The sequence below is a fragment of the Gymnoscopelus braueri genome (genome assembly GCF_963280865.1).
Source record: "Gymnoscopelus braueri genome assembly, contig: SCAFFOLD_42, whole genome shotgun sequence".
NCBI lineage: Eukaryota > Metazoa > Chordata > Actinopteri > Myctophiformes > Myctophidae > Gymnoscopelus > Gymnoscopelus braueri.
Window position 1 is genome coordinate 722,399 of NW_027660610.1, and position 12,975 is coordinate 735,373.

At 39.1% G+C, this 12,975-nt stretch overlaps 1 protein-coding gene and 1 long non-coding RNA gene across 2 annotated transcripts; one reads left to right on the forward strand and one right to left on the reverse strand.

Annotated features, from left to right (window-relative positions):
- Positions 1 to 1,435: 1,435 nt before the first annotated feature.
- Positions 1,436 to 4,396, forward strand: LOC308081371 (uncharacterized protein; the record flags this gene model as incomplete). Its single annotated transcript, XM_080457749.1, has 2 exons — positions 1,436 to 1,578; positions 3,982 to 4,396. 2 exons carry the CDS (start codon positions 1,436 to 1,438, stop codon positions 4,394 to 4,396), a joined length of 558 nt encoding a protein of 185 aa, XP_080313875.1.
- Positions 4,397 to 9,963: 5,567 nt separating this feature from the next.
- Positions 9,964 to 11,601, reverse strand: LOC308081373. Its single transcript, XR_013932839.1, has 2 exons — positions 10,999 to 11,601; positions 9,964 to 10,932 (listed from the first exon to the last, which is right to left on the reverse strand). It is a non-coding gene; the product is annotated as an uncharacterized lncRNA (long non-coding RNA).
- Between the last annotated feature and the right edge of the window lie 1,374 nt (positions 11,602 to 12,975).

Here is a 12,975-nt window from a genome sequence, read left to right on the forward strand (position 1 = left end):
AAACATTAAAAAAAAATATTTAAAAAAAATGAAAGAAGTTATGGCAAAATCACGACCCCCTCACACATTAGCAGGACACTCTAATGTGTGAGGGGGCCGTGATTTTTCCATTACTTTTTTCATTTATTTTTAATATATTTTTTAAATGTTTATTTTATTTGAAAGTGGAGTATCCCTTTAAGTAACAATATTTGAGTACATTTTCCACCACTGACTGACCACGCCCCGAACACTCCATGCATCACCCAGGGTTGGTATGTGGGATTACTGGAGTATATCCAGACATAATACATTTTATATACTGTATAAAGCAACAGTAAAAGAGTAACATTCTCACACCTTCCAACAAAAACAAAAAAAATCTAATATTGCCATGGTGATTTGCATATCAAAAACTCAAGGAACTAGTAGCAAATAAACATGAATGGTTGTGGCTGCATATCAGTGAGATGTGTGAGGGGAGGTCTTATATGGGCCTTTGACACATGGGTTGCCACACAAAAAGGGTGAAATCCCCCAGAACATGAGAAAAACTGGAGAAATGGAAGAACAGGAGTCGGCCAGGAGAAATGGTCAAATAACAGGAGTCTCCGGGCGAAAACAGGAGAGTTGGCAGGTATGTAACAGTGATAAGAAGCCCATTCCATGCAATGAGAACGTGTGTATGGGGTGATGAAGCACAATGCACTGGAATAACTCTCATTCTTTCCATATCAAAACATCCTCATCAAAGTGAGGGGAGGAGCCTATCAGGAAAAGGCCCTGCCCCCATAGTGCTATATATATAATGTCTTGTTATTTGTATAATAATACTTTATATAATAACAAGAAGCTGTTGAACAACTGAATACAGAGGCTTGCATTCTGATTCCAGGTGAGAACAATTGTTTCTTTCATTGTTTGTAATCAGTGGTGGAAAAAGTACTCACATTTTTTATTACGTATTAATACTGCAATGTAAAAATACTCTGTAAAAGTAAAAGTCGGGAATTTTTTTATTTACTTGTGTAAAAGTACAAAATTATTGGCATCAAAATGTACTTAAAGTACCAAAAGTAAAAGTACTCATTATGCAGAATGTACCATTTCAAGTTTTCAAATGTATACAAATCTTTTGAAAATAGCAGATCTACAAGCTCACAATGCGTCACATCGCGACGCATTGTGAGCTTGTAGATCGGCTATTTTCAAATGGCCGAAATGAATATTATATTTATAATATATATAAATATATATTTTATATGTTTAAAATCAGATTATGACTCTAGGCACTATCAGTCACTGGGTGAGAAGAATTCAAAATGTCATGAACCTTGCTTAACATCTTCATTGCTCTCTCTGTTCCCACCCAGGCTTTTCCCTTCCCTTCACCATGTCCATCATCATATACATATGTATGTATATATTATATCAGAGCAGCACAGCACACTGTGAAATGGCTGAAGGAATAGTTACAGCCATCGGAGCGGACCATTCAGTGAACCTGCTGAACCAGGTTGCTGGCGGCTCCTTAACTCATCGTCAGTGCAACATTCAGATCAAGAATCTGTGCACTTCCCACACACTCACTAACCCCAGGTACGTATTTACATTTTATTATCAGCTTTTAAAATATATTTTTTTAAGGAAGGGTAAGTGCTTTTCAGTGGTGGAAAAAAATACTCAAATTCTTTACTTAAAGGGATATTTCACTTTCAAAAAAACTTTTGGTCATTTTATCATCTACTCAGGCCTTAGTGAACCCCCCAGACAGTTTTTAAGTTGCTTGATTAATTATTTAGTTATTTGATATTCATTTTATCAGACACGCCCCCTTCCTATACAAACCCATTGTAACTTCAAACTCCATTTTAACCATGTTATAGATTCATCAACAACACCCGTCCTTGGTTCTGGTGACTCACCCTGCCCTCCTAATTCGTGAGGGGGCCATGTTTTTCCGATAACTTTTTTTCATTTATTTTATTTACATTTTTTATTGTATTTTATTTTTTTCATTTTCCAAAAAAAATATAAAAAATAAATGAAAAAAGTAATTGAAAAAACACGGCCCCCTCACACATTAGGAGGGCAGGATGAGTCACCAGAACCAAGGATGGGTGTTTTTGATGAATCTAACATGGTTAAAATGAAGTTTGAAGTTACAATGGGTTTGTATAGGAAGGGGGCGTGTCTGATAAAAATTAATATAAAATATCTAAATAATTAATCAAGCAACTTAAAAACTGTCTGGGGGGTTCACAAAGGCCTGAGTAGATGATAAAATGACCAAAAGTTTTTTTGAAAGTGAAATATCCCTTTAAGTAAAAGTATCAATAGTGCAATATATACTCTGTTAAGTAAAAGTACAGAATTCTAAATTGACTTGATTAAAAGTACAAAAGTATTGCCATCAAAATGTACTTAAAGTATCAAAAGTAAAAGTATTAAAATGTTTAAAAATAGCAGACCTACAAGCTCACAACGCGTTGCATCGCAACGCGTTGTGAGCTTGTAGATCGGCTATTTTCAAATAGCCTGTGTATAAAATAGGGATAAAGTGGTTAATGTATGTTTCATAATATCATAATTTACACCTGGAAAGTAACTAGTAACTAAAGTTTTCAAATAATTGTAGTGGAGTAAAAGTGGGCCTAGAATATTTGCCTCTGAGATGTAGTGGAGTAGAAGTAAAAGTATTGGAAATACTCAAGTAAAGTACAAACACCTCAAAATTGTACTTAAATACAGTACTTAAGTAAATGTACTTTCAAACACTGGTGCTTGTCTTTGTTTAAAATAAGTTAAATAGCTCTATATTCTGATACACTCATTGCTAAAGAGCGTTTGTTCAGTAACAGGAGTCTCCATGACTGTTCAGCTCTTTATATAAACAGAAAATGCATTTTCAGGTCGGGATACCATTTTTATCCAATCGGGAAAGAGAACTCAGTCAGTATACAGATTAAACAAGTTAAATTGGAAGTGATGACACAAAGAAATCAGCAGACAACATTAGAACATTATAAAAATGAAGCTGATACATCTCTCCTGAAAATGTATTTTCTGTTTATCAAAGAGCTGGAGAGACATGGAGACTCCTGTTACTGAACAAACACGCTATAGCAATGATTACTAAATATACAATATAGTGCTTTAACCAGGAACTGGTTGGAATAACGTGTTCCTTCCACACGCCACGTCCTACCAGGGAAACTCCCCCCTGTCAGGTGATAAGAAGCGGCTTGCTAGCTCTCATGCATTGAAAAAGGCATGAGCTCGGCTCTAGGCTCTCCCTAGGCTGGCAGAGGGAGTGTAGCACCCAGGATTACTTCGACAATTGGCACTGAAATTAATGGGTTACAAAATCGTGGGATAAAAAAAAAAAAAAAAAACTTTTGTTTTAAAGATGTGGTGCCATGATATTTTTCAACCATAAAACCTGATCATAAGGTATTATTATTATGTAAGGATTTTTTTCAACAACAAAAAAGTGTACAGAAATTGTTAAAATTATGTTTTTATGTGGACACGCCTCCAGTTCATTAAGTATACCTGGTTCTCACCTTAGCACCTCCTCCACCACCTTAGCACCACCCACCTGTCCTTGTCCCTCCTCCTCCTCATGCCCACACCTGTTGTGTTATGATAATGAGGGGGAGGGTGTGGGCTTTGTGATGTCACTAAAGCGCTGTTTCTCTATTGGCACGTTTGACCCTCAAGGTTTCAGCCTCCAGGAAGAAACTCCAAATAGTCAGAGAAGACATAAAACACCATAAAAACACCACCGGGGGGCTTAATGAAGTTCTATCAACCTCATAGACACATGAAAAACAGAAAAAGTGCAAAACCATGGCACCACCTCTTTAATAAAACCATGGCACTACCTCTTTAATAAAACCATGGCACCACCTCTTTAACCAAAACACATCACTTGGCCTACCTTTTAAACAATGTTTTTAATCAGTTTCTCTAACATTTTATTCTCTTCCTACTTTTAAGGATGTACGTGTCGAGTGGCTCGAGCTCCGTAGCTTTACCGCACGATGTTGGCCCCAAGATGGAGACCGCTGTGGAGTTCATCAAGACCCCATATACCACAAGGGGCGCTGTCGGCGTCTTCACCTACGACGTGAAGGACTCGCGCAAGACGTCCGCAGACAAGAGATTGGCTTTGATGTTTTCCGTGCCCTTTAACTTCACCTTTCACAAAAACTGGTTCGCGGCGGGATTCTTCTCGGTGTCCAAAGCGTGCGATTACGAGCTTTTCCGCGAGATGTACTACGACAACGAGAACAAGTTCGTCAGACGCAGAGCAGAGCAATACATCACACACAAAGAGCAGAAATACACGGTCAAGGCCTCCATGACCAACAGCTTCACACCAGTCATGGTGGTGGAGATCTATGACAGTTGAGATGAGTGACTCATAGTGATGCGCGGGCCGACCCAAAGCCCGTGGTGGAAAAAGTACTCAAATTCTTTACTTAAGTAAAAGTACCAATACTGCAATATAAAAATACTCTGTTACAAGTAATAGTCCAGAATTCAATATTTACTTGAGTAAAAGTACAAAAGTATTGCCATCAAAATGTACTTAAAGTATGAAAAGTAAAAGTACTAAATATTTGAAAATAGCTGATCTACAAGCTCACAACGCGTCGTGTTGCGACACGTTGTGAGCTTGTAGATCTGCTATTTTCAAATAGCCTAGGTATAAAATAGGTTTAAAGTGGTTAATGTCTGTTTCTTTATATCATAATTTATATCTGAAAAGTAACTAGTAACTAAAGTTTTCAAGTAAATGTAGTGGAGTAAAAGTACAATATTTGCCTCTGAGATGTAGTGGAGTAGAAGTACAAGTATTGGAAATTGGAAATACTCAAGTAAAGTACAAATACCTCAAAATTGTACTTAAGTACAGTACTTAAGTAAATGTACTTAGTTACTTTCCACCACTGCAACCCATAGCCCGAGGCGGGCCGACCCGTGGGATTTAGTCGACTACATTTATGAGGAAAAATGTTGGTCGACTACCTTTTTTCACTGGCGAAAACTAAATAAAAACTAAATAGAAACTAAGCTACGATGACTGAAACTATAAGACTAAATGTATTGACAATGTTGTCAACAAATAAAAACTAGACTAAAATGTCAGTGAGGGATCTAGTGGAGAAGAGATCCAGTAGAACTAAAAGACAAGTCATTTTATGTTTGGTTGCGCTCTGAAAATAGCAGATCTACAAGATCTACAAGAAGACATCACTTCTTTATTTCTCTCATCTTAGTTTTTTTGTTGATTGAATACTTTATTAACAGTTTGCTAGTAGTGGTACGATTATACAATGTTATATAATGGTATATATAAGGATAACACACACAAAAGCTTTCCATTGTGGTCCTGTGTATTCAATTCATTGCTACTTTCAGTTAAATCAACATGTATGAAGGATAAGGCATAAATAAGCTTTGAGCTTCAGCCTAATGCCTTTTCCATCAAACAAAATGAATCATTGGATTATTGTGTGGTACGTTTTGTGTAACTGATGTGGATCGAAATAAACTAAACTAAACTAAACTACTTTTTTATATTGCTGGTTAATTCTTAAAAAGAAAAAAAACATGATAATTAGCTGTTCATCTTCCACACAAAATCAGTCACTTGGAAATGTGTGTATTTTTGTGAAATTTTGTACCGATTAATAATTGATATTATTACTATTACTATTACTATATGTAGCGTGTTTCTAAGTACCCACTAGGAAAAATCCCATCATCATCATCCTATAACAAACAAACAAAATGTTTTGAGATGGATATTTATCATTTTGGGGGTCCACGCCCACTGCACGTTACAGTAAAGGTCACTTCTGCCAGAAACTAAACCAAATCATGTTGTTTAACACATTCAACCCAGGAACGCATATTAGCGGCATTTTAGATTTTTGGCTATTTTTTTACTTTTGGCTATTCAAAAAGAGCAGATCTACAAGCTCATAGCGCGGCACCGTGCTATGAGCTTGTCGATATTTAGTCGACTAAAACTAGACTAACAGTAAAACATTTCAGATGAATAAAATATGACTAAAACTAAATGGAATTTGATTCAAAAGAATAAGACTAAAACTAAATCAAGCTTTGCTGTCAAAATCAAGGCTATTTTGAGCGACGTGCCAGCACACACCTGCTGAGAGGTGGGACTGGCACACACCTGTACACACCTGCTGTGACTGGCACCTGAGCATGGGTTCTGCACCTTTGTTGAGTTTGTGTTGATGCTCCAAGCAGCAACACTGCCTCCATGGAAAGATGCCACGTTTGTCCCTTCAGGATAAGTCCCATGGTGCAACAGGGCAAGTGAAGCTGGTGTTCCGCTACGCAGATTACGCATTATTTGGTGTCAGCCCTGGTACCATTTGCAGGCAGGTGTGTGCCTGAGCATGGGTCCTGCAACTTTGACATCTGTCTTTGGTACCGTGTGTAAATCTCTGGAAGAAAACCTGTGGTTCCTCAGCGAAGCGAGGGTGAGGAACCGGTCTTCTTGGGTTGATGTCTTACCTGTTGACTGTTCATCAGTCTCACAGAACTTGGTCCTAAGTTAGTAAATGGTACCAGGGCTGAGACCACATAATGCTGCCGCTCTGCATAACGGAACACCAGCTTCCACTTGCCCTGTTGCACAGGTGTTGCTGCTTGGAGCATCAACACAAACTCAACGAAGTTGCAGAACCCATGCTGCCAGCAGGTGTGTGTGCCAGTCCCACACCTCTCAGCAGGTGTGTGTGCCAGTCCCACACCTCTCAGCAGGTGTGTGTGCCAGTCACACACCTCTCAGCAGGTGTGTGTGCCAGTCACACACCTCTCAGCAGGTGTGTGCTGACAGGTTGCTCAAAACAAGAGCGATGACCAACAGAAGCATATTGGGGAATTGATTTTGGAGGGGGGGGGGGGGGTCTTATTAGCCAGGGGAAACAAAAAACGTTTTGACCCAAACAATATCACTGGTAAATGTTGCCAAACTTCATGTCACAATTACAATGTATATAATTGTCTTTATTGACTGGATTTGCAGAGATCATCAGCCTGTGGGCATAAACAACGAAGCCATAACATCATCATCATTCTATCATAACAATTAATGAATTATTAGCATGTGAACGGACAGCAGACCACAGCTACACACAATGCGTGTACACACACACACACACACACACACACACACACACACACACACACACACACACACACACACACACACACACACACACACACACACACACACACACACACACACACACACACACACACACACACACACACACACACAAAACGTCTGTACAAATCCGCCGCAAACTTGAACCCATTTTAGACCGGGAAAGTATCTGACATTTTTGTATTTCTTTGGCTATTCAAAAATTGCAGATCTACAAGCTCGTAGGTACCTCCAGAAGCAAAGATTTGAGTTAAAAAATATATACAGTATGTATTCAAAAGATTTACACAAAATACACAAAAATAGCAGATCTGCAAGAGTGCAGCGCTACAAACTTGTAGATCTGCTAGTTTTGAATATCCCCAAAGTGTATAACATAATGGTCATAGCAACAAAAAAATCTAAAATGACACAGTTTGCGTTCCAGGTCTTACTTGGTTTAACCCTTTAAGACCTGAGGCCGATTCTACAAAATGATGTCTTCTAAATCCTAACTGTTTTATGAAAAAAGAAAAAAAACGTACGTTACTATGTCAGTGGTTATCACATTTTTTCATGTCAAGGACCCGAAAATGTATATGTTTAGCCACGGACCCCCATCGCAAAACATGCTGTTCCAGGGTCTTGGAACTAGCAGATTTTTACAACATTGGAAAACGTAAGAATGTTTGTGTCACGTTTGGCCTCATACAGCAACCATACATTAAAAATGTTATGTAAAACAAAAAAAAAGATATATAAAAAATAATTTAAAAAAAAGTTTTGGACGCTCTGAAGAGCGTTCCCACACGTGTTCACAGCGTTCCCCCGCAACGGTTGCTATGGGAACGCCGTTCCCAAGCGTGCAACGCCATTTCCACCACTGCCGGTGGAGTCTCCTATTGACCGATGACCCGGTCATCAAATTATTGTCTTGAATGCGACAAAAACTAAAAAATCACCATGAATTCAAGGCTTTTCATGGCGTGTGTAATTGATAGAAAATAAGTATTTTTTTTGGGGTGAACTGCTGGGCACAGAGATGATCCGAGTTCTTTACCATATATCTTTTTGTCCAGACTTTGTCCACTTGCATAGGAACTAGTGCTGGACGATATGTGTGTATATATATATATATATATATATATATATATATATATATATATATATATATATATATATATATAAAAATGCGATATCACAATATTTCTGACCAAAACTCAATATGTATATTGTGACGATATCATATTGTATCAATAGTATGTATATATTTTTGTTGCCAGACCCAAGGGGTCTGGCTTACATGAGGCTCTGTACCTGTTTCATCCATACATGGGCATGGTCACTTTGTCCTTAGGCCCCAGCCATAAAAGTCTGTCCCCCTTTCGTCCATACATGGGCATAGACACAGGCTGACACGTCATGTGAAGTCTGGGTCTGGCAGAACCAGGTCTCCTGGTCTTGTTTAAATAGCAGAGCTACAAGCTCACAACAGGTTGAGATGCAGTATGCAGTGAGCTTGCAGATCGGCTATTTGCTGCTAATTTAGATTTAAAAAAAAAAACATTTTTGAAAGTATAAATTTGGATTGAAGAAAAAGACAACAGTTATGTCATCAAAATATCACAATATCAAAAGTCCTAGATGATATCTGGTCTTAGATCAATACATATATTATCGATGTATCTGTAAATGATCAATATATCAATAAATCATCGATATATCAATGAATTATGGATTATTGCCCAGCCCTGATAGGAACTCTGTTTGGCTTGAATTTAACTGACCTCAAGGCAGTTAGGAACGGCCCCTTCCAACGCCGACTTCCTATTGGTCAACCTCTCACAGCGCCGGCTTCCTATTGGTCAGCCCTCCCAGCGGCAGCTTCCCATTGGCCAACCTCTCGCAGCACTGGCTTCCTATTGGTCACCCGTCACAACTCTTCCTGGCTTCCAGCACTAAACAATGAGAACACTTTCCCCCCCCCCTTTTTTTTCTTTTACTCTTTTAGAGCGCAGAGCACTTTTTAGAGCGCTGGAAAATGTACAAATAGAGTCCTGACATCACACCCACTACCCCTGGGTCACAAAAGTATCTCTATTTATTATCTAACGCATCTGTGTCATCACTTGAACCATTATTTTGTACTTAAAAAAATAGCAGATCTACAAGCTCATAGCGCGGCACCGAGTGCCGCGCTATGAGCTTGTATATCTGCTATTTTTGAAAAATCGTGAGCATTTTTAACTCAAATCTTTGCATCTGGGGGGGGCCCCTGGAACAAAACATTTTGAGATGGGGGTCCGAGGGCCAAATACATATCATTTTGGGGGTCCTTGAGAACCACTGATATAGAAACATACGTAAAAAAAAAAGGATTTAGAAGACATCCCCCAGAAGCAAAGATTTGAGTTACAAATGTTTGCTTAAAAAAACAAAACATAGATATACATACATTCAAAGATTTGCACAAATTGTGAATTTTTCAAAAATAGCAGATCTACAAGCTCATCGGTGCCGCGCTACGAGCTTGTAGATCTGTTATTTTTGAATAGCCAAAGAAATCAAAAAATGACACAGATGCGTTCCAGGTCTTAATGAGTTAAATGATGCGATCTAAGATTTCTCTATGGGATTTCTAGTAGAAAAAAATACTCCGTGACCGAGGGGTGATTAGCGCCCTCTAGTGACAGCCATGTCACACTTCGGTGCTCTATATCTGCCCCAATTTTTAAAAAAAGACAAAGGGGTTTTCGATGATTTTCTACCTAGTGACAAACAGAAGCCATGAATCCGCAATCATCGTTTTATCAATTTAAATGAAAAAAAGGAAAAGAAAGAAAACGTCAGTCAGGCACAAGCCTTGTATGTCCAAAAAAAAAACACACCTTTTACTTTCACTTCAAAACATTTTGCAAAAAAAGTAGGCGATCTACAAGCTCAAAAGCAGCATGTGGTGAGCTTGCAGATCAGCTGTTTTTTTTTGTTGCTACTTCTTCGCGACATTCTCGTAAGACGAAGCAGGGCATTAAGTTACACCAAAAAATCAGAAAGGTGAAATATGGAGATACAAGCTTCCTATCCCGACAGCAATGGGAAAAAAAACAAAGAAACGTGACCGCCACACAGATCGCTGAGTCACGAATCACAACAAGACGTTTCTCAGAAACATTATGAAACTTTCCCAAAATAATACAAAATAAAATATTCTGCTGTAAAATGCTTTTCTTTTGGGTTACAAAATGACTGAAAATAAACCTCCGGATTAAATGTACATTTTGAACGGTCAGGGACCTCTGACATCAGACAACAATAACAGCAACATCAACAACAACAAAGGCAGAGAGGTCAATTATTATTATTATTATTATTATTATTTTCTTTTCTTCTTTTAAACAATGTCCCTTTTCAGCCAATCAGAATTCAAATCACACACTTCTCGAACGTCCAATGAAACGCTGGCGTCGTTCCTTCGAGAGAAAGAAAAGGGGTGGGGGGGGTAGAGGGCCAAATGATGATGGCCAATGAGAACAGTCTACGGGCTACGGGGTTTGTCCAATCCCGTGCTTTGGTGCAGCTAAATGCTGGTCTTTTCCGACTTAAATAAGGAATGAACGCTGAGGCAGATCTACGAGTTCTTGGTGTACCAGCGTACCACCACAAACAGACCATCTACAAGTCATGATGTCGACTGCCATGTGTTTTATAAAGGCCTGTTAACGCGTCTTAAAGAAGATCTTTAACCAATAATTTAACTCTTCCTAATTATGGGGGGGGGGAACATTCGCAGGAAAGTCTTAAAGAAGATCTTTAACCAATAATTTAACTCTTCCTAATTATGGGGGGGGGGAACATTCGCAGGAAAACAGCTCACACCGAGCTTGTAGATCGGCTATTTTCCCGCGAAGGGATTCGGTGCGGAGGGGAAATACTAGCGGACCCAGTATGGGGCCCTGGGGGACACCACCGGCCCACTATAAGGGCAGCTAGTTAACCCATTAAGACCGGGAACTTGTAGATCTGCTTTTTTTTTTTTTTTTTATCGTGAAAATTTGTGCAAATCTTTGAATGTATATATTTTTTAAAGCAAACATTTGTAACTCAAATCTTTGCTTCTGGGGATTCAACAAATGTAGATTTTCTTTTTACAAAATGACATGTATTTGACCGCGGACCCCCATCTCAAAATATCTTTGTTCCAGGGACCCCCCCAGAAGCAAAGATTTGAGTTACAAATGTTAAAAAATATATATATATTCAAAGATTTGCACACATTTTTCAAGATTTTTCAAAAAATAACAGATCTACAAGCTCATAGCGCCTGGCACAAAAAGCGCTGAAACCTTTTGTGCCAGGTACCTCCAGAAGCAAAGATTTTAGTTAAAAATGTTGCTTTAAAAAAAGAAAAAAAATATATTCAAAGATTTACACAAAATGTTCAAGATTTTTCGAAAAAAAATTAGCAGATCTACAAGTGTCACAAGCTCTCAGCTAAAAAGTGTCGTTCAACGTCTGGGAGAGAGAGAGCGGAGCCCCCTCCCTCATCAATGTCAGAGGTTCCCAGAGACACGCCCCCCCCCCCCCCCCCCCCGACGATCATTGAGCAGAAGACGCGTGTCCTCCGGGGGCAAGTGAAGCGCCATTGGGTGCAAAAAGACAACATCCCATAATAAACTACTTAGGCAGGGTGCTTCCATCGCAAACAATTACTCGCTGTGTAAGGAAAATAGATGAAAATAAAAATCCACACATCAAGTATCTCCTGTTTTGCAGATGTTTATTGTGAGTAATGTAAGCAGACACTCTCCTCAAGACTTGTTGTGAAAAGTGATGAATACTTACTAGAATAAACCCAACACGTACCACGTTCCTCCAGGGGGTCCCCAGCAAAAAAAATCGCAATCATTTGAACCACTTTTATACTTTTGGGCTATTCAAAAATAGCAGATCTACAAGCTCATATAGCGCGGCACCGAGTGCCGCGCTATATGAGCTTGTAGATCTGCTATTTTTTGGGGGGAAAATCATGAAAATTTGTGCAAACCTTTGAATATATATATTTTTTAAAGCAAACACTTGTAACTCAGGTCTTTGCTTCTGGGGGGGGATGGGGGTCCACGACATGAAAAGGTTTCGAGACCCCCTGTTCTAGACGTCTGAGGAAGTGGCCTGGTGGATCTGAAACGAATGAGAATGATTTGGTGTGTGGATTTTATTGATTTTCTTTACATAACATAACATGGACACGACGTCTCAAGTGAGCCGCTGCTCAAAAAAGAAATTACAAAAAACAAAAAACAAAAAGTCTTTCTGTGAACAACGCTCCCCAACTCCTCCACCTCGGCTCTCCGTCTTAAAGGGATAGTTCACCCAAAACATTTCTTCAATCAATTACACATACCCCCCATGAAGCCTGGAGTTTTTTTTTTCTCGTTTTTGTCGCATTCCTGAGCCAATAATTTGATGAGCGGGTGTATTTTCGGTAGGAGACTCAAAGAGACTCCTTTGTGTCTCCTACCGGTGACAGTAGCATATTTTCGCCCAGTCATCAAATTATTGTCTCAGGAATGCGTAAAAAAACTAAAAAAATCTCCATGAATTCAAGGCTTCGTGGGGGGGTGTGTGTAATTGATAGAAAATAAGATTTTTTTGGGGGGGTTGAACTACTCCTATAAGCAGACTCAGTTTTTTTGCCTGAATCACAAAAAAAAACGAACAAAAACAAACGGTCTCTTCAGTTCAAACAATGCCGTCCTTTCATCTCCGTCACGCACAAAGCGTCCCTTTGGGTTCACCCCCCCCCC